Source organism: Primulina huaijiensis, chromosome 6 (genome assembly GCF_012295235.1).
Source record: "Primulina huaijiensis isolate GDHJ02 chromosome 6, ASM1229523v2, whole genome shotgun sequence".
NCBI lineage: Eukaryota > Viridiplantae > Streptophyta > Magnoliopsida > Lamiales > Gesneriaceae > Primulina > Primulina huaijiensis.
The window spans coordinates 13,509,620-13,531,518 of NC_133311.1; the positions used below are offsets into that span (position 1 = coordinate 13,509,620).

General features: G+C 33.8%; 2 protein-coding genes and 1 pseudogene across 6 annotated transcripts; 2 read left to right on the forward strand and 1 right to left on the reverse strand.

Annotated features, from left to right (window-relative positions):
- Window positions 1-6,014, forward strand: LOC140979525 (organic cation/carnitine transporter 7-like). 3 transcript variants are annotated; one of them, XM_073444950.1, is made up of 6 exons: window positions 1-117; window positions 896-1,177; window positions 3,665-3,902; window positions 4,614-5,142; window positions 5,230-5,432; window positions 5,664-6,014. In XM_073444950.1, exons 2-6 carry the CDS (start codon window positions 909-911, stop codon window positions 5,886-5,888), a joined length of 1,464 nt encoding a protein of 487 aa, XP_073301051.1. In that variant the 5' UTR covers window positions 1-117; window positions 896-908; the 3' UTR covers window positions 5,889-6,014. The 3 variants fall into 3 exon arrangements, with proteins under 3 accessions (XP_073301051.1, XP_073301053.1, XP_073301052.1); XM_073444952.1 differs by having other exon boundaries at window positions 16-129; window positions 909-1,177; XM_073444951.1 differs by having other exon boundaries at window positions 17-110.
- A 458-nt stretch (window positions 6,015-6,472) lies between these two features.
- Window positions 6,473-12,486, forward strand: LOC140979526 (organic cation/carnitine transporter 7-like). Of its 3 annotated transcripts, none has more exons than XM_073444953.1 (6): window positions 6,473-6,589; window positions 7,368-7,649; window positions 10,137-10,374; window positions 11,086-11,614; window positions 11,702-11,904; window positions 12,136-12,486. In XM_073444953.1, exons 2-6 carry the CDS (start codon window positions 7,381-7,383, stop codon window positions 12,358-12,360), a joined length of 1,464 nt encoding a protein of 487 aa, XP_073301054.1. In that variant the 5' UTR covers window positions 6,473-6,589; window positions 7,368-7,380; the 3' UTR covers window positions 12,361-12,486. The 3 variants fall into 3 exon arrangements, with proteins under 3 accessions (XP_073301054.1, XP_073301056.1, XP_073301055.1); XM_073444955.1 differs by having other exon boundaries at window positions 6,488-6,601; window positions 7,381-7,649; XM_073444954.1 differs by having other exon boundaries at window positions 6,489-6,582.
- Window positions 12,487-15,023: 2,537 nt separating this feature from the next.
- LOC140979762 (pyruvate dehydrogenase E1 component subunit alpha-3, chloroplastic-like) lies at window positions 15,024-17,624 on the reverse strand (annotated as a pseudogene).
- Between the last annotated feature and the right edge of the window lie 4,275 nt (window positions 17,625-21,899).

Consider the following 21,899-nt stretch of genomic DNA (forward strand, 5'->3'; position numbering starts at 1 on the left):
GTGCCCTCCCACATATCCAAAGATAAAAGTAACACTGAAAAGTGTAGACTTGTTCTTTAGAATCAAAAAAGAAACGGTGGACGAACAAATCCGCCAATCGTTGATCGTCCGTCAACTGTTCTCCATTAGGTGAGCTGCTTTCACTGCACAAAGAATCTGTCTTTGGTGAATTCCTTTTCAAAGGGTTTTGATTTAGCTGTCTCTGATCGATAGTGCCCACTGGATGATGATAATCGCAGTTGAATTCAGTTCACTCTTTCTTTTTTTAAAAAAAAATATTGATTGATTATGGGATTGCTCTTACCATCGATTTGTGTCCTTAAAGTGAAGTAAATCCACTCCCATTTTGTAGTGATTTGGTCAACGATTTGGCTGGCGGCTGCGTTTTGGGATTTTTTTATTTTCATTTTTATGCCGTTGACTCTTATCAATGCTAATTTGATTATGATTGTTTAATTAGAAATTTGGGTTATCACGTTTTGGACGTGATATGCTGGTAGATCTTGTGTTTGCAATGTTTCATTTTGGTATCAGTACCGCCGATTTATTTACATGCAAACTCCTGTTGTCAAATGGTGACAAATCTGTGTATAGTTTAGAAGTACGGTAGTAATCTTTGAAATATCAATTCTTTTATCAAAACTTTGAGTGGCTTGACCCACTTGATAAATCATGTTGTCTACAGTTTGTGAACGCATTCTGGTCACTGCCTTGGAATGATGCTGTCTTCATTTGTTTTTTCAAATTCATGTCAACGTTGTTATTTGCTGATTGAAATTGAATTAGTACTTGAAACCCAGTGTAAGAATTATGCACAAGAAGATGCAATGTTGATTGATCAATGAATAGATGGATGCTTTGGCTAAAAAAAATTTAGTACGTTTAAATATTTTAGCTTTTTTACATAGATGGGAGATGACAGCAAAATCTTTACCGTTGATGAAGCACTTATTGCTTTGGGTTTTGGAAAGTTCCAAGTCCTTGTTCTTATCTATGCTGGGATAGGATTTGTTTCTGAAGCCATGGAAATGATGCTTCTATCTTTTGTCGGACCAGCTGTTCAATCTGCTTGGGGTCTTTCTGCTCGGGAAGAGAGCTTGATAACTAGCATTGTTTTTGCTGGCATGTTAGTTGGAGCCTATTCGTCTGGAATTGTTTCGGATATGTACGGCAGGAGGTAAAAAGTCTTATATTTGGTTATCTTTGAATGAATGAAAGAATGTCTCACGTTCAACAACCATGTGGAAACTTCATTTTTATTAGAGATCTTTCCAGTATACAAGCACTACAAGTATGCTGGAAAGATCTCTAATACAAGCACTACAAGTATGGTGACTAAAATATGATCACTATTATATAAGATGGTTTGATTATAAAGGAGCATATTCAACAAAGACAAAAAGCAGTGGTGTATCATCATCAATTAGCTCAAAAAATTAATAATAAATAGAAAACACAAATAAGTGCGACACCCAAAAAAAAAAGAGTGGATTAAGGTGATTCCGTGGATCCTCAACCCTAATTATTTTATAAAAAATTTTTTTTTTTAATAAATTATACTGATAAAAATTATAAAATTGTAAAAAAAGATATAAATCATAAACTATTTTATCACAATTTTCTTATCACAATTTTCCTCCTATTTCCTGATTTTCAAATCTATTCTCTTTACCATGATGTCATTTTTGAATTCCTATCATCCAGCTTTAAGTGCTTATATTCTCGTTTTTTTCAATATTGCACTTTTCCTATTATTGAGATTAATCTTATAAAAAAATATTTAATTAGTGATGTAAATTGAAAAGATCGTCATTTAAATTTTCAGTATTGGCTCAATTAGTAATGAATTTGATGTTATGAAAAAGCCAAGTAGAATTTTAAACTGTTAACCATGATAAATAAGTTAATAAATAGTGATTTTATATCTTCCATTTGTATTCTAATTTCGTATAATTGGATTACAAGAAATAAATATGTTTTTTGTCTTTTTTTGGTAACTTGATTTTCCTAAAACTTGTTATGGATGACACATTGAAAATTTTGGTATTTTTACATTGCTGCTCCTATTTTTAGGTAATTCATTTTAAAATCATAGTTTGTTTATTTTTAAAATTTTTTTTATAATAAATTGAAATTATGTTTGTTTAATCATCTTTTTGTTAGAAAATATATGAAAATATAAAATAGTTATTATTTTGTGTGTACATGCCAAATATTACATTTATATTTAATTGATACTGAATTATTTTTTTAAAAAAATTTATCGCCTCCCTTGTTAATTTTACTAGCTAAAGTTCCTGGTTTCACTCAAGGGCAGAACTATATATTACTGTATAAAGACAATTAGACAATCGCCTCCCGTAACTTGATATTGTTGATATGACTTGCTGTGAATTTTTTCGTTTTTTTTTGTTCATAGCAAGTAATATCCCTGATTTCTTTTGCTGATTTTTTTTATTGTATTTATTGAAAGTATACTTTATGTTGATGATTCAATCCTTTATTATTTGTTCTTTTTACACTGGGCTCATTGCGCTTTCAATTAGCCTACATCAATTGTTGCAACTTATTTTAGTCGGAAACGAAATTTATTAACAAATAATAATTAAAAAACAATTGAATGATTGGCTTCATCTACCAAAACGGTAAACATGCGATCCTATCAAAATATGTGGTCTCAATACAGATAAGTTAAGCTATTGTTTGGAGGCTGATATTGGTCATCAACCAATTGATAATGAATAAAATGGAGGTCTCTTTTATCTTTATCCAGTTGTGCCTCAAGTGCAACCTAGTATTTGATGTTCTCATAAAGTTGAGATTTCTTCTATTCCTTCAAAGGTCCTAACGTGCCTTACTGGGGTGCACAACTTCTAGGTAACCTCACATTTATAATTTTGGGAATTCTTTGTAGTCAAATCTATTTGCGTAAGGTGGTAGTCATCTGCCAAATTTAGTGGTTGTAATCGCCCAAACAGTTACTATAATTTCCTCCCTATTCTTGGTGTAACTTGTTAGTATTCTTTTTTAATCACTTTTTTAAAAAAAATTTCAATGAAATATAAGGTGAACTTTAATATTTGGCATGAAGCAATTTGGTTGTTGCCATTTGACATTTCTAAATGTAGGTTTCTGAAATCAACTTTAGTCAAGGGAACATGCTTTCAGCTTGTAGTGTATTCATGTCAAACAAGATCCGTAGAAGATCAGACATACCTGATATTTGTCCTTGTTGGTTACTTCTCGCATTCAGTGTTATTCCTCTAACCCTGTGTCAAGTGCATCAGAAATACCAAGCTAAATAATTATCAGGACTGCTTGGTACATGTTTTCCCGCCTTAAAAAATGGAAAAGAAAATAACAGTATGTTGGGATCCCAAAAACATGATCGGGATATTCAGGATTTGTACCCTAATATCACAAAATAGTTTTCCATTTTGGAACAAATCGTAGAGCACAAGAAGTCAAGTTGAAGTCCCAAAAAAGTATCTTTGCTTGCAGGCTTGTGGATCCTACATCTGAATGTTTGGCCTGCTTATATCAATGACTTACATATAGATCACTTCTTCTCATCTTGCATATCGGAATTTATAATCTGCCTCTCCAAATATATTTGGAATCAATTCATTCTGATTTCAAGTAATTTGCTTCTTTGGGTTTTTAGGAATGGATTCCTTATCACTGCTACTATTACTTCTGCTGCTGGTTTTGTAAGTGCATTTTCCCCAAATCTTACTTTTCTGGTCATTGTCCGTGGTTTAGTCGGCATTGGCTTAGGAGGTGGTCCCGTTCTTTCATCTTGGTTTTTAGAATTTATTCCTGCTCCGGAGAGAGGTGCGTGGATGGTAGTGTTCTCAGCTTTTTGGACTATTGGAACAATTCTTGAAGCTTCGATTGCTTGGGTATGCCGTATCTAATTCTTTTTTCTTCAATATTTGGTGGAATTTCCATGGGTAACTGAATTTTGTTGAATATAATTTATAACTATACTTGTAATATGCTATGTTTCAGCATTCAAGTATTTTGAAATAAATAGTTTATAAATGCTGATGTGGTTGAAAATTTAATCTGTATAATACTTTGAATAATTAGTAGAACCAGGGGATATCTAAGTAGGTCTGTACATGAACTGCGTTTGATTAAGTACATTTTAGTCTGGTAAATCTAAGACACAAGTAAACTTAAACGCAATGAGTACAAGAAAAGTATAGTTTTAGGTTTCAAATGTAACTTGGCCTCACATCATGTTTATTGAAAAATAGATAATCGATGACCAATGGTCTCTTGGTACAAAAACTGAAAAACGATAAAAATGTAAGGTAGAATAATTTAAGCAGGTGGAGTTAATATTATTCGATTCTCTGGGGTTTCTTATTTGGTCTTGAACTCAATAGTTGATATAATTTACCCTTGTGTGATTACTACATGAACTAACTTATTCATAGGTAAAAATCTTTTACTTTAATTCCCTTCTTTGGGTAAAAAGAAAAACCAAAGTTTTAAGTCTTGATTCCATTCTTTATTATATACCTGGCTGATTTGTTTTTTCTTTCATGCAATACCGATTTTAACATGCTCTCCGCTCTCCATATTCATGAAGATCTTTTTGGCAGTTTATCATGCCAAGATTGGGTTGGAGATGGCTGCTTGCACTGTCTGCCCTTCCTTCCATGATACTTCTTTTATTCTATTGCATTACCCCGGAATCTCCCAGATATTTATGCATGAAAGGAAGGAAAACCGATGCACTTGCTATTTTGGAGAAAATGGCAAGAGTAAATGGGAGAAAACTCCCTTCGGGTGTTCTTGTTTCTGACAAACACATTGAACTAGATGAAAAGTTGGACGAATTAGAAGATACAAAGCTGATATCACCGAGAGAAAATGACAGTGCCAATCATAAATATATGGGTTCTCGAAAGAGTGTCATCTCATTGCTATGGATGCTTCTTTCACCTGAATTGGTTAGATCAACTTTACTATTATGGATGGTTTTTTTTGGGAATGCATTCACTTATTACGGGCTGGTTCTGCTGACAACAGAGTTAAACAGCAATAATGACAACTGCACACAGACCATGTTGCAATCTAATAGTCACCAAGATGTTAGTTATAAAGATGTTTTCATTACCAGTTTTGCAGGTAAAACAATGGTTCTCCTCTTGTATGCGATGAATTATTTTTTCTTTTGGAAGAAGGCTAATTATCATGTGTACATATTACTTCTAGAATTTCCTGGACTTCTTCTATCGGCTGCAACAGTAGACAAACTTGGTCGTAAGCGCTCTATGTCCGCTATGTTCTTCCTCTGCTTCATTTTTTTGTTCCCTTTGATGATTCATCAGCCTCAAAGCTTAACAACCGGTCTCCTCTTTGGGGCTCGCATTTGCATTACGGCAACCTTCACAATTGTTTATATATACGCTCCAGAGGTAAGTCAAAGTCGTTTGCTTATTGCTACAATGAGGAAGTATTTCCCTATATCCAGTCTGTCAATATCTCCCTATTGTCAACTTTTTTTTGGTTCTTCTTTGATAAAAATTTGATCGCAACTCAGAAATCTTCATCTTCACATCAACGAGCAATATGCTAGAGAAAAAATAGAACAAATAGGATGACAGGAAAACATGCAACTAATCCTTGCATATTTCTCGATTCTGCAGTTATATCCAACATCTGTTAGGACTACTGGGGTTGGAGTGGCAAGCTCGGTGGGGAGAATTGGTGGGATGATATGCCCTCTTGTCGCAGTTGCTCTCATTCATGGATGTCATCAAACTATAGCCATCTTTCTATTTGAGAGCGTTGTTATTGTTTCAGGTATATGCGTTTGCCTTTTTCCATTTGAGACGACGGGCCGAGAGTTGAGCGATACTGTGACTTCTTAAGAACTTCAGCGGTTTGAGATTATATGATTATTGTGGAAGTTTAATAGCAAACCAAAGTGTTGATCTCGAACAACATGCTACAGTAAATTAAAAATTGCATCTTATATCCGGGTAAGAATTGGATTGTCCACCATATGTATTAATTGCATCTCTGAATAAATTGTTTTTGCTGAATATGGCTTTGCATTTGTTTTTTGGAAGGGGAAAATAAAATGAAACCAAAACGCATTTTTATTTTTTAAATGTAGTTTTTGTTAGAGTAGATGTCATGTAAGTCAACTGTTGGCTAAAGAATTTATTGACTCAGTTGTAATAAACAATCTTTATTTTAATATANTGGTATTTGTGTGAAGATATTTTCTCTCATCTTTAATATTGTTTACTACTGGATGCTTATCAGTTGGGTGGGTAGGGATCTCTTCTTCTCCCAAATTATGACTTTATCACAGGCCCAAAGATAAAATTGGGCTGATCAATCAGTGAGAACAACAAATGACAAATAATTATTATGAGACAATCCTTTCTTTATCTGCCAAACCAAACGAAGCGTTAGAAGAATATGTATATTATTAATAGTGATATAGGTGCCCTCCCACATATCCAAAGATAAAAGTAACACTGAAAAGTGTAGACTTGTTCTTTAGAATCAAAAAAGAAACGGTGGACGAACAAATCCGCCAATCGTTGATCGTCCGTCAACTGTTCTCCATTAGGTGAGCTGCTTTCACTGCACAAAGAATCTGTCTTTGGTGAATTCCTTTTCAAAGGGTTTTGATTTAGCTGTCTCTGATCGATAGTGCCCACTGGATGATGATAATCGCAGTTGAATTCAGTTCACTCTTTCTTTTTTTAAAAAAAAATATTGATTGATTATGGGATTGCTCTTACCATCGATTTGTGTCCTTAAAGTGAAGTAAATCCACTCCCATTTTGTAGTGATTTGGTCAACGATTTGGCTGGCGGCTGCGTTTTGGGATTTTTTTATTTTCATTTTTATGCCGTTGACTCTTATCAATGCTAATTTGATTATGATTGTTTAATTAGAAATTTGGGTTATCACGTTTTGGACGTGATATGCTGGTAGATCTTGTGTTTGCAATGTTTCATTTTGGTATCAGTACCGCCGATTTATTTACATGCAAACTCCTGTTGTCAAATGGTGACAAATCTGTGTATAGTTTAGAAGTACGGTAGTAATCTTTGAAATATCAATTCTTTTATCAAAACTTTGAGTGGCTTGACCCACTTGATAAATCATGTTGTCTACAGTTTGTGAACGCATTCTGGTCACTGCCTTGGAATGATGCTGTCTTCATTTGTTTTTTCAAATTCATGTCAACGTTGTTATTTGCTGATTGAAATTGAATTAGTACTTGAAACCCAGTGTAAGAATTATGCACAAGAAGATGCAATGTTGATTGATCAATGAATAGATGGATGCTTTGGCTAAAAAAAATTTAGTACGTTTAAATATTTTAGCTTTTTTACATAGATGGGAGATGACAGCAAAATCTTTACCGTTGATGAAGCACTTATTGCTTTGGGTTTTGGAAAGTTCCAAGTCCTTGTTCTTATCTATGCTGGGATAGGATTTGTTTCTGAAGCCATGGAAATGATGCTTCTATCTTTTGTCGGACCAGCTGTTCAATCTGCTTGGGGTCTTTCTGCTCGGGAAGAGAGCTTGATAACTAGCATTGTTTTTGCTGGCATGTTAGTTGGAGCCTATTCGTCTGGAATTGTTTCGGATATGTACGGCAGGAGGTAAAAAGTCTTATATTTGGTTATCTTTGAATGAATGAAAGAATGTCTCACGTTCAACAACCATGTGGAAACTTCATTTTTATTAGAGATCTTTCCAGTATACAAGCACTACAAGTATGCTGGAAAGATCTCTAATACAAGCACTACAAGTATGGTGACTAAAATATGATCACTATTATATAAGATGGTTTGATTATAAAGGAGCATATTCAACAAAGACAAAAAGCAGTGGTGTATCATCATCAATTAGCTCAAAAAATTAATAATAAATAGAAAACACAAATAAGTGCGACACCCAAAAAAAAAAGAGTGGATTAAGGTGATTCCGTGGATCCTCAACCCTAATTATTTTATAAAAAATTTTTTTTTTTAATAAATTATACTGATAAAAATTATAAAATTGTAAAAAAAGATATAAATCATAAACTATTTTATCACAATTTTCTTATCACAATTTTCCTCCTATTTCCTGATTTTCAAATCTATTCTCTTTACCATGATGTCCTTTTTGAATTCCTATCATCCAGCTTTAAGTGCTTATATTCTCGTTTTTTTCAATATTGCACTTTTCCTATTATTGAGATTAATCTTATAAAAAAATATTTAATTAGTGATGTAAATTGAAAAGATCGTCATTTAAATTTTCAGTATTGGCTCAATTAGTAATGAATTTGATGTTATGAAAAAGCCAAGTAGAATTTTAAACTGTTAACCATGATAAATAAGTTAATAAATAGTGATTTTATATCTTCCATTTGTATTCTAATTTCGTATAATTGGATTACAAGAAATAAATATGTTTTTTGTCTTTTTTTGGTAACTTGATTTTCCTAAAACTTGTTATGGATGACACATTGAAAATTTTGGTATTTTTACATTGCTGCTCCTATTTTTAGGTAATTCATTTTAAAATCATAGTTTGTTTATTTTTAAAATTTTTTTTATAATAAATTGAAATTATGTTTGTTTAATCATCTTTTTGTTAGAAAATATATGAAAATATAAAATAGTTATTATTTTGTGTGTACATGCCAAATATTACATTTATATTTAATTGATACTGAATTATTTTTTTAAAAAAATTTATCGCCTCCCTTGTTAATTTTACTAGCTAAAGTTCCTGGTTTCACTCAAGGGCAGAACTATATATTACTGTATAAAGACAATTAGACAATCGCCTCCCGTAACTTGATATTGTTGATATGACTTGCTGTGAATTTTTTCGTTTTTTTTTGTTCATAGCAAGTAATATCCCTGATTTCTTTTGCTGATTTTTTTTATTGTATTTATTGAAAGTATACTTTATGTTGATGATTCAATCCTTTATTATTTGTTCTTTTTACACTGGGCTCATTGCGCTTTCAATTAGCCTACATCAATTGTTGCAACTTATTTTAGTCGGAAACGAAATTTATTAACAAATAATAATTAAAAAACAATTGAATGATTGGCTTCATCTACCAAAACGGTAAACATGCGATCCTATCAAAATATGTGGTCTCAATACAGATAAGTTAAGCTATTGTTTGGAGGCTGATATTGGTCATCAACCAATTGATAATGAATAAAATGGAGGTCTCTTTTATCTTTATCCAGTTGTGCCTCAAGTGCAACCTAGTATTTGATGTTCTCATAAAGTTGAGATTTCTTCTATTCCTTCAAAGGTCCTAACGTGCCTTACTGGGGTGCACAACTTCTAGGTAACCTCACATTTATAATTTTGGGAATTCTTTGTAGTCAAATCTATTTGCGTAAGGTGGTAGTCATCTGCCAAATTTAGTGGTTGTAATCGCCCAAACAGTTACTATAATTTCCTCCCTATTCTTGGTGTAACTTGTTAGTATTCTTTTTTAATCACTTTTTTAAAAAAAATTTCAATGAAATATAAGGTGAACTTTAATATTTGGCATGAAGCAATTTGGTTGTTGCCATTTGACATTTCTAAATGTAGGTTTCTGAAATCAACTTTAGTCAAGGGAACATGCTTTCAGCTTGTAGTGTATTCATGTCAAACAAGATCCGTAGAAGATCAGACATACCTGATATTTGTCCTTGTTGGTTACTTCTCGCATTCAGTGTTATTCCTCTAACCCTGTGTCAAGTGCATCAGAAATACCAAGCTAAATAATTATCAGGACTGCTTGGTACATGTTTTCCCGCCTTAAAAAATGGAAAAGAAAATAACAGTATGTTGGGATCCCAAAAACATGATCGGGATATTCAGGATTTGTACCCTAATATCACAAAATAGTTTTCCATTTTGGAACAAATCGTAGAGCACAAGAAGTCAAGTTGAAGTCCCAAAAAAGTATCTTTGCTTGCAGGCTTGTGGATCCTACATCTGAATGTTTGGCCTGCTTATATCAATGACTTACATATAGATCACTTCTTCTCATCTTGCATATCGGAATTTATAATCTGCCTCTCCAAATATATTTGGAATCAATTCATTCTGATTTCAAGTAATTTGCTTCTTTGGGTTTTTAGGAATGGATTCCTTATCACTGCTACTATTACTTCTGCTGCTGGTTTTGTAAGTGCATTTTCCCCAAATCTTACTTTTCTGGTCATTGTCCGTGGTTTAGTCGGCATTGGCTTAGGAGGTGGTCCCGTTCTTTCATCTTGGTTTTTAGAATTTATTCCTGCTCCGGAGAGAGGTGCGTGGATGGTAGTGTTCTCAGCTTTTTGGACTATTGGAACAATTCTTGAAGCTTCGATTGCTTGGGTATGCCGTATCTAATTCTTTTTTCTTCAATATTTGGTGGAATTTCCATGGGTAACTGAATTTTGTTGAATATAATTTATAACTATACTTGTAATATGCTATGTTTCAGCATTCAAGTATTTTGAAATAAATAGTTTATAAATGCTGATGTGGTTGAAAATTTAATCTGTATAATACTTTGAATAATTAGTAGAACCAGGGGATATCTAAGTAGGTCTGTACATGAACTGCGTTTGATTAAGTACATTTTAGTCTGGTAAATCTAAGACACAAGTAAACTTAAACGCAATGAGTACAAGAAAAGTATAGTTTTAGGTTTCAAATGTAACTTGGCCTCACATCATGTTTATTGAAAAATAGATAATCGATGACCAATGGTCTCTTGGTACAAAAACTGAAAAACGATAAAAATGTAAGGTAGAATAATTTAAGCAGGTGGAGTTAATATTATTCGATTCTCTGGGGTTTCTTATTTGGTCTTGAACTCAATAGTTGATATAATTTACCCTTGTGTGATTACTACATGAACTAACTTATTCATAGGTAAAAATCTTTTACTTTAATTCCCTTCTTTGGGTAAAAAGAAAAACCAAAGTTTTAAGTCTTGATTCCATTCTTTATTATATACCTGGCTGATTTGTTTTTTCTTTCATGCAATACCGATTTTAACATGCTCTCCGCTCTCCATATTCATGAAGATCTTTTTGGCAGTTTATCATGCCAAGATTGGGTTGGAGATGGCTGCTTGCACTGTCTGCCCTTCCTTCCATGATACTTCTTTTATTCTATTGCATTACCCCGGAATCTCCCAGATATTTATGCATGAAAGGAAGGAAAACCGATGCACTTGCTATTTTGGAGAAAATGGCAAGAGTAAATGGGAGAAAACTCCCTTCGGGTGTTCTTGTTTCTGACAAACACATTGAACTAGATGAAAAGTTGGACGAATTAGAAGATACAAAGCTGATATCACCGAGAGAAAATGACAGTGCCAATCATAAATATATGGGTTCTCGAAAGAGTGTCATCTCATTGCTATGGATGCTTCTTTCACCTGAATTGGTTAGATCAACTTTACTATTATGGATGGTTTTTTTTGGGAATGCATTCACTTATTACGGGCTGGTTCTGCTGACAACAGAGTTAAACAGCAATAATGACAACTGCACACAGACCATGTTGCAATCTAATAGTCACCAAGATGTTAGTTATAAAGATGTTTTCATTACCAGTTTTGCAGGTAAAACAATGGTTCTCCTCTTGTATGCGATGAATTATTTTTTCTTTTGGAAGAAGGCTAATTATCATGTGTACATATTACTTCTAGAATTTCCTGGACTTCTTCTATCGGCTGCAACAGTAGACAAACTTGGTCGTAAGCGCTCTATGTCCGCTATGTTCTTCCTCTGCTTCATTTTTTTGTTCCCTTTGATGATTCATCAGCCTCAAAGCTTAACAACCGGTCTCCTCTTTGGGGCTCGCATTTGCATTACGGCAACCTTCACAATTGTTTATATATACGCTCCAGAGGTAAGTCAAAGTCGTTTGCTTATTGCTACAATGAGGAAGTATTTCCCTATATCCAGTCTGTCAATATCTCCCTATTGTCAACTTTTTTTTGGTTCTTCTTTGATAAAAATTTGATCGCAACTCAGAAATCTTCATCTTCACATCAACGAGCAATATGCTAGAGAAAAAATAGAACAAATAGGATGACAGGAAAACATGCAACTAATCCTTGCATATTTCTCGATTCTGCAGTTATATCCAACATCTGTTAGGACTACTGGGGTTGGAGTGGCAAGCTCGGTGGGGAGAATTGGTGGGATGATATGCCCTCTTGTCGCAGTTGCTCTCATTCATGGATGTCATCAAACTATAGCCATCTTTCTATTTGAGAGCGTTGTTATTGTTTCAGGTATATGCGTTTGCCTTTTTCCATTTGAGACGACGGGCCGAGAGTTGAGCGATACTGTGACTTCTTAAGAACTTCAGCGGTTTGAGATTATATGATTATTGTGGAAGTTTAATAGCAAACCAAAGTGTTGATCTCGAACAACATGCTACAGTAAATTAAAAATTGCATCTTATATCCGGGTAAGAATTGGATTGTCCACCATATGTATTAATTGCATCTCTGAATAAATTGTTTTTGCTGAATATGGCTTTGCATTTGTTTTTTGGAAGGGGAAAATAAAATGAAACCAAAACGCATTTTTATTTTTTAAATGTAGTTTTTGTTAGAGTAGATGTCATGTAAGTCAACTGTTGGCTAAAGAATTTATTGACTCAGTTGTAATAAACAATCTTTATTTTAATATAATTTATATTTCATGGTTTGTTATTTCTTTATCTGTATACCCATGCGAACAAAATATATAAAGACCTTGATTATACTTTAATACAAATGAATCGTAATTCAATGTTGAAACTTGTTTGTAAACACTGTATAATCTAAATTCGTTCCTAGTCGATTCAGCNATCTCCTAAAACATGGATAAAGGTCGCTTGAGCTCGAGACTAGCATCTGTGATGTTGTGTATCACGTTTCTTGATAAGGATATAGAGATGTCCAAACATGCAGATAGGTATTATGATGATTATATCGAACAACCCTCATTCGGACTTTCCAAGTAGTTATCATTCATCGAGAAGATAAGTCCATGGTTATTTTTTTACACCATTAGTCCTTACGACCCGGGACAACACTGAGTCTCTATATGCTAGGGTTGTGCTTTGACTCGTTTACCGACCCTATGAGGGTCATCAGGTGGCGAGATTGGGTACAATTGCGACACATCTAGGAGCCAGTGCATTGTAGTCGGGAATTCACCGCTCACATACGGGTGTGGATATCCTATATGATCTGATGAAATAATAGTGCATGAAATCTCTGGCCAGAGTATGAGATTTACGTTAGAGAAGGAGTTCCCCAATTGTGCATGCGATGCCACTATTTATTCTCAAATATGTGTCACATAGTTATCGAATTATTATGCGACCCTCGATGAACCAATTGTTGCAGATTCGATCGGATATATGAAATGAATGACCGTACTGTATGTTAATCATAATCGACTGATTCTTGCAGGCAGTATCAGTGATACCTAGGGAATCATGGGGCGATGATACTAGATGCTCTTACCATGATTCTATGGGTTTAATTAGAAATATGATTTCTGACATTCTCATGATCAATTGTTGAGACATAGAATGTGGCAAATTAGGGTAAGCCCGGATAAAAGATTATGTCCTGAATCACAAAGACTTGTGAACCCACGACTAGCTGTATCCCTGAATCATTGAGGGTCACACAAGCACTTGATCATTTTGTTCCCGTTGAAAGAATAAATTCAAGAAATTGAATTTATATTATGATATAGTAAATTCAAGGAGTTGAATTTATGATAAATAAATTTTGAGAAAATAAATTAAATGAGTTGAATTTATGAGATAGTAAATTCAAGAAGTTGAATTTATAAAATTTGGAGATGATAAATTCAAGGAGTTGAATTTATAAAATTTGAGAATTTAATTATTAAACTCAAAAGTTGAGTTTATTAAATACTAAATTTTGAAGGTGATAAATTCAAGGAGTTGAATTTATAATTTAAATATTAAATTCAAATGTTGAATTTATAATGGATTTAAATTAAATGTAATGGATGTATGTATTATGGGCTTGTAGGAGTACAAGACCAATATACAAATTATTAAGGTTCTTAATTGGACTTTAAAAGATTAATTAATTAATTAGACTAGTTGGACTAGAGTATTTAATTGATTAAGTCCATTAAGTATTTGATTTAATTAATGGACCTTAAGCTTATATATATGTGTGTTACGTTTGGGGTTAAAAAAAAATTTCACTCATAATTTTTGAAAACCCTAGCCTCCAAAGAATTTCGAAAATCCTCCTCTCCTCTCATGATTTTCGGCCTCCACCTTTGTTTGTTAAAGGGTTTGGAGCCTTCTCTTGTTTGATGAATCGCAACGAAAAATCTTTCTATACTTTCTAGTGTAAGTTAGAAGAGGAACAAGTAGTCCAGTGAAAATTCACTAAGTAAAAGTTTTAAACATCATATGTATGTAGGATTTACAATAAGAGCTACGTTCGCTTATACCGACATAGTTGGAGCCAAGTGAAAATTCACTAAGTAAAAGTTTTAAACATCATATGTATGTTTATTTATTAAAATCATACAAGTGCTCAAAAATATATTGAATGTCAAGATCTAAAAATTTTAAAACTTCCGCTGTTTTTGGGCACGAAAAAACCTGAGATCCAACAGTTTTATGCTTTGGTTATCATTTTAAGTTTTAGGTTCTGATTTCTTAATATCAATATTTTTACAACTTTATTATATGTAAAGCTCATGAATGCATTTATGAATCAACGAACGAGTCAAAACTGACAAATCCACCCTGGAAAAAAATTGGGTTTTAAATATTTTAGGATTAGTGCGTGTTTTTTTTTTTTCATTTCTTTTTTTCTTCTTTTTTGGAAGTAGGATCCCCCGTGTATAAAATTTAAATACACAAGGAGTCCTACTTTCCAGAAAAAACACACTAATCCTAAAAACTAACAGTCCTGACGTTAAATTTGCGAGATTATGTTTAACTCAGGAACTGGCAGGAGAGAAAAAACGAAAGCAAGACGTATTAAGATTGCTTCATTCAAACATGCTATCCGGTGAACAAAATTGATATAATAAAACAAAATATCAATACATACAAGACCTTCAAATTCAAGAATAACGAACAGAAAGAGACACTACGATAGATGCATTCTTTTCTTCTCAATTCGGGATTAGACCTGAGCAGTGCCTTCAGTAAATTTTGGATCCTCACATCTGTATCTTCCATCGGGCCCGATACCAAAGCCTCGAGGATCTGCAAATACATTTTCTAGCAGCTGACTGCGAGCTGGAACTGGGCTTTTATCACCAAATTCAACAGCATCTTCAACCACCTCATCAATCTTCTTCTCTATGGCCTTTAGCTCGGCTTCACTTGCCAAATTGTTTTCCATAAGGATCTCTTGTGGCATAGTGAGCCTTCTCAGCTGCACAACATAAACAAGTAATATTCCGTAACTGCCGAATCCAATTAAAATGGAAAAATGTATATGTAATACAAATGCCTGATTATACAAGTATCATGGACCGACAATGGTATTACTTGTCCCTGAAATTCACTAGAAGCCGGACATGGTTCGAACCAAATACTTGGCTTTTCAGATATGATAAACACAATCTTGGTTTAAAAAAGATGGGATCTTAGAACAGCAACATATGTTAATGTATAGTCATTTTACATGGATCCATTGTATAAATTGAATCTAGGACCTGCCAGACTATTGTCTTCAAGAAAACATAATGTGTTTCATATTCATCACGAGCATCCCAGAAATGTTCTTCAAGCAGTTTTGTCCGGATAAATTATATACGATTCATTCAACTAGCCATCATAAAACTTCTTTTGGATGTGAATTTCATCTTGTTCAAGAATTTGGATCATATAGTGTCATGTCATTCAATTGGATAGTTAATCAAGTCATTATAAAACCTTTCGGTTCAAACCAAAAATAGAAGTTCACTGTCCACCACAAAAATTTGTCAGAAAATGGTTGGGAAATTGAGGTGAGTTTATCATGTATTCAAGAAGAAAACTAACACGAATAAGGATGAGAAGAATAAAAGTAAATCAAAATGGTAACCTGGGTCACGGAGCTCATCGGGATCAGCCAAAGAGTGTCCTCTGAACCTGTAAGTTTCACATTAAACCAACGTTGGACCCTCGCCTCTCCTAGCCCTGCCAATAGCCTTTGCAATCTCCCTCACCTTCAACACATTCATGCCATCAACATGGACCCCAGGCATTCCAAATGCAGGTCCTTTCTTCCAAACTTTAGGATCAGAGGTGGACCTCAAATGAGACATACCTATTGCCCACAAATTGTTCTCAACAACAAACACAATGGGAAGCTTCCACAATGCGGCCATGTTCAAACATTCAAAAAACTGGCCATTGTTGCAAGTGCCGTCTCCAAAAAATGCCAATGTCACATCATTGCAATCTTCCTTCAAAACCTCCCTCTTGTACTTGCTTGTGAATGCAGCTCCCGTTGCTACGGGAATGCCTTCACCAATAAAAGCAAAGCCACCAAGTACATTGTGCTCCTTGGAGAACATGTGCATTGACCCACCCTGGCCTCTGCAGCAACCAGTAGTCTTGCCAAATAGCTCGCTCATCACTGCCCGAGCTGAGACCCCTTTGCTTAATGCATGCACATGGTTGCGGTAAGTACTTACCACACAATCTGCTTTTGTCAAGAGTTTGATGAATCCAGTAGATACAGCTTCTTGGCCATTATATAAATGAACAAATCCGGTAATACATCTGAGCACACATAACCTCAAAGGATCTTCCAAGAATCATGTCCTCATACAATTCCAACCCCTCTTCTTTTGTAATCAACTGCATGAGAGGAGATAAATAGTGATTTATATTAAAAATTTTCAAAGCGTCGCTAACCTTTTCTATTAAAATAATAATAGTACACAAGCCGCGATTAAATCATTATTAGCTAAAATTACCTGCGTAAAGAAGGTGGAAACAGAAGACAATTCTAGGAAAAAAAACAAATATAAAATTTTTCTATCCCAGACACTATCAAGAGCAGCCAAGATATATCAATCAAAATCGGCTAGAAACCGATGACGAGCAAACACCCTGCTCAAAAAAACAAACTTAGGAAATAATGAAGACGTGAACAAGATACCAGATTGGGAGCCGAAAAAGGGGCGTTCTTAAGCTTCTTCTCCTTCACAACGTCAGAGGATACTGCCACTACGGTCGCTGATCGGCTCCTGGGAGACGAAATGGTCTGGCTAACAGAAAACAGCTTGTCGGGGTGAGATGTCAATCCAAGAAAAGATGACGGGCTTATGATTTTACGGCTAGAATGCGACTTCTGGGCAGATCTAGCAGAATTGATTGACGGAGGTTGAACGATCTTGCCTGCTGCAGAACAAGCCATTTTGCATAAGAAATAAACAACAGAATGGGTGCTCGAATATCAGCGGAAACAGGCAGAGCAAATGGAGAAACAACAATTGAATAAAGGGAAATATAGACGGGGAAAATGGGCGGAGAAAACAAGAATGCGTGGATTTAATCGTCTAGATTTGTTGTGTGTTAATTTGGGTTTGTTTCCTTGTAAAAGTGACGATGAGGATGGGGATGGACTCGAATCCACCGTAATAAAAATAATATTAATAATAATGATAATAGTGATAGTAAGTTTAGGTACGAGGATTCGTATTTGTCCTTTTGTCTTGTTATTATTTTTGAAACAGAAATAAAGACGAAATGAAAATGATAATGACAAAGATTGTACGTGATGATTGAGTTGTTGTAAGATTTAAGATATTGGATGTACAATTATTGAAAGTTGTGTTAGAGTAAGTATCCAGCGAACCGACTTGTGACTTGGACTTTATTAACTATTATGTAAAAACAATATTATTTTAAAAATATTTTACGATTTTATGTAATTGTAACATTTATTTTATTCGTATACACATGCAAACTGCATATATAAAGCCCTTGAATATACAATCGGTACCATGAGGTCTGTCTCGTGATGTAAAATCATACATTAAGAAGTGTACCGTATATTCTAAAAAAGTTCCTAGCCGAATCAACCGCCTAAATAAGGATAAAGGTCGCTTGAGCTTGAGACTAGCATCTATTATGTAAACACCATGTTTCATTGGTAAGGACATAGAGATTCTCATTCATACAGATTAGTGATCATTTGATGATGCACTAAACATTCCTCTATCGGATTTTTCAAGTGATTATCACTTATCGAGTGGAAAAAGTCCGTAGTTATGGTTGTACACTATTAGTCCTTTGACCAGAGACAACATAGAGGCTCTACTTACTACTTACTAACATTTACTTTGATCCGTTTACTGACTTCATTATGGGTCCTCAGGTGACGAGGTTGGGTTTAGTTTTGAAATGTGTAGGATCCAATGCATCATAGTTGGGGATTCACTATATGCCTATTGGTGAAGATATCATATGTGATATGATGAGTTAATAGTGCAATGAATCTTTGGCCAGAGTAAGATATATGCATTTTGAAAAAATATTTTCTCAGTTGCACATATCATGTCATTGTTATTACTCAAAGATATATCACACCGTTATCGAATTCATTTACAACTCTCGAGATAACAATGATTGCAGATTCGATCGAGATATATGAGTTAAAAATTCTTGCAGATACTATCAGTGATATCCAGTGGATCATGAGACGATGCTATTAGACGTTCTTATCATGATCCGATGGGTATAATCAGACTTGAGTTTTGACTTTTTTGATCAAGGGGTTGATGAAAAGAATGAGGCTAACTAGAGTAAGTTCGAAAAATGTTGTTTTGAATCAATATGAAGTCGTGAACTCAAGGCTAGCTGTATCAGTAAACCATCGAGGGTTACACAAGCATCCGATTTTGTGTTCTCGTCGAGATAGTCAAATTCTAAGTGTTGAATTTGACGACTGTAATTTGATAGAGATCAAACAGATTACTTATAAATGAGTTTATAAATTGTTTGCATATGATGGAAAATATTGAAGTTAGCTTAACAGCTAATTAAATGAGGAGAGTGAATGTAACACCCCGGATTCGACGACTGTCCTCACTGTACCAATACGAGTCTTTCCAGCGTGATTATGTCCTCACTCACACACACCCTAGGAAACTTATCAGGAGGTCACCCATCTCAGAATTGCCCCAAGTCAAGCACGCTTAACTTTGGAGTTTTTATGTGATGAGCTACCGAAAAAAAGATGCATCTTATTGATATGAGTAGTACATATCAAATCTTTTAAGCCCTCTTCAACTGTGCAGTCCATTACATTGAACAATTTCGGAATCCCCCTCCTTCCGGTGTAAGATCGGTTCATTCATGTTCCCTCCGCCTAGAAGCATTCCAGAAGCCACTCATTGTCCGTGCAACCTCATGGCACCGGCGATCACCCCCCGCCCTCTTCGGCCATAAAAATATTTTACGTTTTTCAGCCCTCGGTCTCCGTTCTTCAATCGCAACTTGAATAATCCTTTAAAAATAATATTTTATGCATCATGACAATTAAATCCTGTTTAACATCTAATCATGCATGTCACATAATCAATTAAGCAATTAAATCAATTAATTACTTATTTTTTTTATATTTCTTAGATTTGCATGCCGTTGGGTTACGTCGTCTTAATTTTGGACCTTACAGTGAAACTGTCTGTTTTGATGGAATTCACAAAACTAACAGTTGTCAAAAATGAATCAGTGGAAATTTTGATATTCAGAATTTTCAATTTTCATTATATGAACAAGATTTGTACCATCAGCACATTAACAATGTCTGATCGTCGATCGATGTTATAATGAGTTTACAATTATTTATTTAGTAAATTTAGAATATACTAATTAAATAATAATGTTAGTAGTGATTACTACTATATGTGAAAGATTTTATATGAAATAAGACAAAATAAAGGTTTATATGAAATGGACAAAATTTTCACAAATGGACAAAATTTTTCTCCTATCCTCCCTCGAAGCAATTTTGACAACTTCAAGTTTTTCACAAGAAAATTTTCGTCCATCGCACCGCCGCACCCTGCCCGATTTTCTGAAATTCCGGATATCCATTCTCAATGAAAAATCGTTTAGATCTCTAATGCGATCTATACGAAGAGTGCATTCTCGGATCTGGACTTGATCAGACCATCAAATGAGAGAAATCCGTTAGTAGGGATATACAAGAAGGATTATCTCCGCTTAAAATCCAAAATAATTCGGAGTCCAGTGTTTTGAACACAAAAGTAAATCTAAACACCATATGAATGTTATATTTCATACGACGTCCAAAGACATTTTGAACGTCAAATTTTTAATTAAAAAACACTTTTGTTGCGCCTTCTGTGCAAGAAAACAATACTCTGATAAGTTGTTGAATGCAATAATTATTTTTGTCCGGAGAAATAAATTAATAAAATGTAAAATTAAGGATGGGAAAAAATAGCCCGAGGATTCTATCCTCGGATACTAATTAAATTTGTGTAATATATATATATATATATATTATCATTTGATGTTTTTGTATTTTTGGGTTTGAATTTTCTATTTTAACCTTGTAGCACAATATTTTCAATGGAATTGAGATCTAACATCATCGGGCTTTCAATAAAATAATTATTTATGAGTACAATCGGAATTTAAATATCGATACGCAAAATTTTGTGTGAAACGGTCTCACGGATAACGATAGAGTTGACCCGTCTCACAGATAAAGATTCGTGAGACCGTTTGTAACGACCCGAAAATCAGATTACGTATAAGCCATGCATAATTGCTACTATTTAAATTAAAAATGAATTTTTATAAATATATGAAGTGTTTGGTTTATTTTAATAAATTTTAAGTCATGATTATTTATTTTAAAAGTAGATGTTTAGTTTATCTTTTCAGGATAAATACGCGAGGTCGGACCGGAGTTTGGAAATTAGAAATAAGATTAATAATAAGAAAAATATTCCTAAATTTAACTTAAGTCAAGGAATAATTTAATTTATAGAAAAAGAATGTTTTAGGATTTATTAAATTAATTGGAGTCAAGTTAGTAAATAAATTCTATTAGGTTCAATATTTAATTAAAGCTAAAATTAATATGTGTAAACAATTGAGGAGGAATTAATTTAAGCTTAATATATTTAAGAAATTAAACATAACATTTAAATACATAAATTTTAAGTCAAGCATGCCATGCAATAATCTATCCTAAATTTAATGTGTAAATTCACTAAAATATATAATGATGGTGCTAAACTTTAAGCAATTAAAATACAAGATTTAAGCAATAAAATACCATGCAAATTAGTAATAATAATAAGTTTGGGTCCAACATTTAAAATAATTCAAAGGTTGATAACTCTCCATTCAAACCATTTCTAATTACAATTCATGGGGTATTCATTTCTCATTTTAAATTCTCCAATGGGTAGCAAATTTAAATGCAATAAAACACCTCATTTCTACTCAACCTATTAGACAAATAAATCGTGTACATGCAGTAGGAAATGAAGAACAAAGCAACGGCAATAAGGGGAAGGAGAATCATTTCAAAACCATTCCACTTCTTGACTTGTAACCTCCACCTTAATGCACTTCAATACCCATTTAACACCCTTTATAACACTCACCTTCATTGTCTAACAAAACCACACTCTCACCTTTGAAAAATATCAGAAATTGACTACTGAAAACGTGAATAACAGCAAGAATAAGAGCAAGGGATCGGCAGCAAAAGGGAATCATAATGTATTTCAAAATCCATTCTTTGTAACTCCTAACTAAATGCATATTATGACCCCTTAACACCTCCTATATCATTCACTTTCATCCCTTACATCTCCTACAACCATAAGCTTCGAAACATATCAGAAATAACA

Excerpts from the sequence above, each read along its gene's own strand:
- LOC140979525 (XM_073444950.1), top strand. The coding sequence starts at position 909 with ATGGGAGATGACAGCAAAATCTTTACCGTTGATGAAGCACTTATTGCT. Across the intron at positions 3,903-4,613 it reads TTGAAGCTTCGATTGCTTGG|TTTATCATGCCAAGATTGGG; the intron begins GTATGCCGTATC and ends TCTTTTTGGCAG. Across the intron at positions 5,143-5,229 it reads TTTCATTACCAGTTTTGCAG|AATTTCCTGGACTTCTTCTA; the intron begins GTAAAACAATGG and ends TATTACTTCTAG.
- LOC140979526 (XM_073444953.1), top strand. The coding sequence starts at position 7,381 with ATGGGAGATGACAGCAAAATCTTTACCGTTGATGAAGCACTTATTGCT. Across the intron at positions 7,650-10,136 it reads TCGGATATGTACGGCAGGAG|GAATGGATTCCTTATCACTG; the intron begins GTAAAAAGTCTT and ends TTGGGTTTTTAG. Across the intron at positions 11,615-11,701 it reads TTTCATTACCAGTTTTGCAG|AATTTCCTGGACTTCTTCTA; the intron begins GTAAAACAATGG and ends TATTACTTCTAG.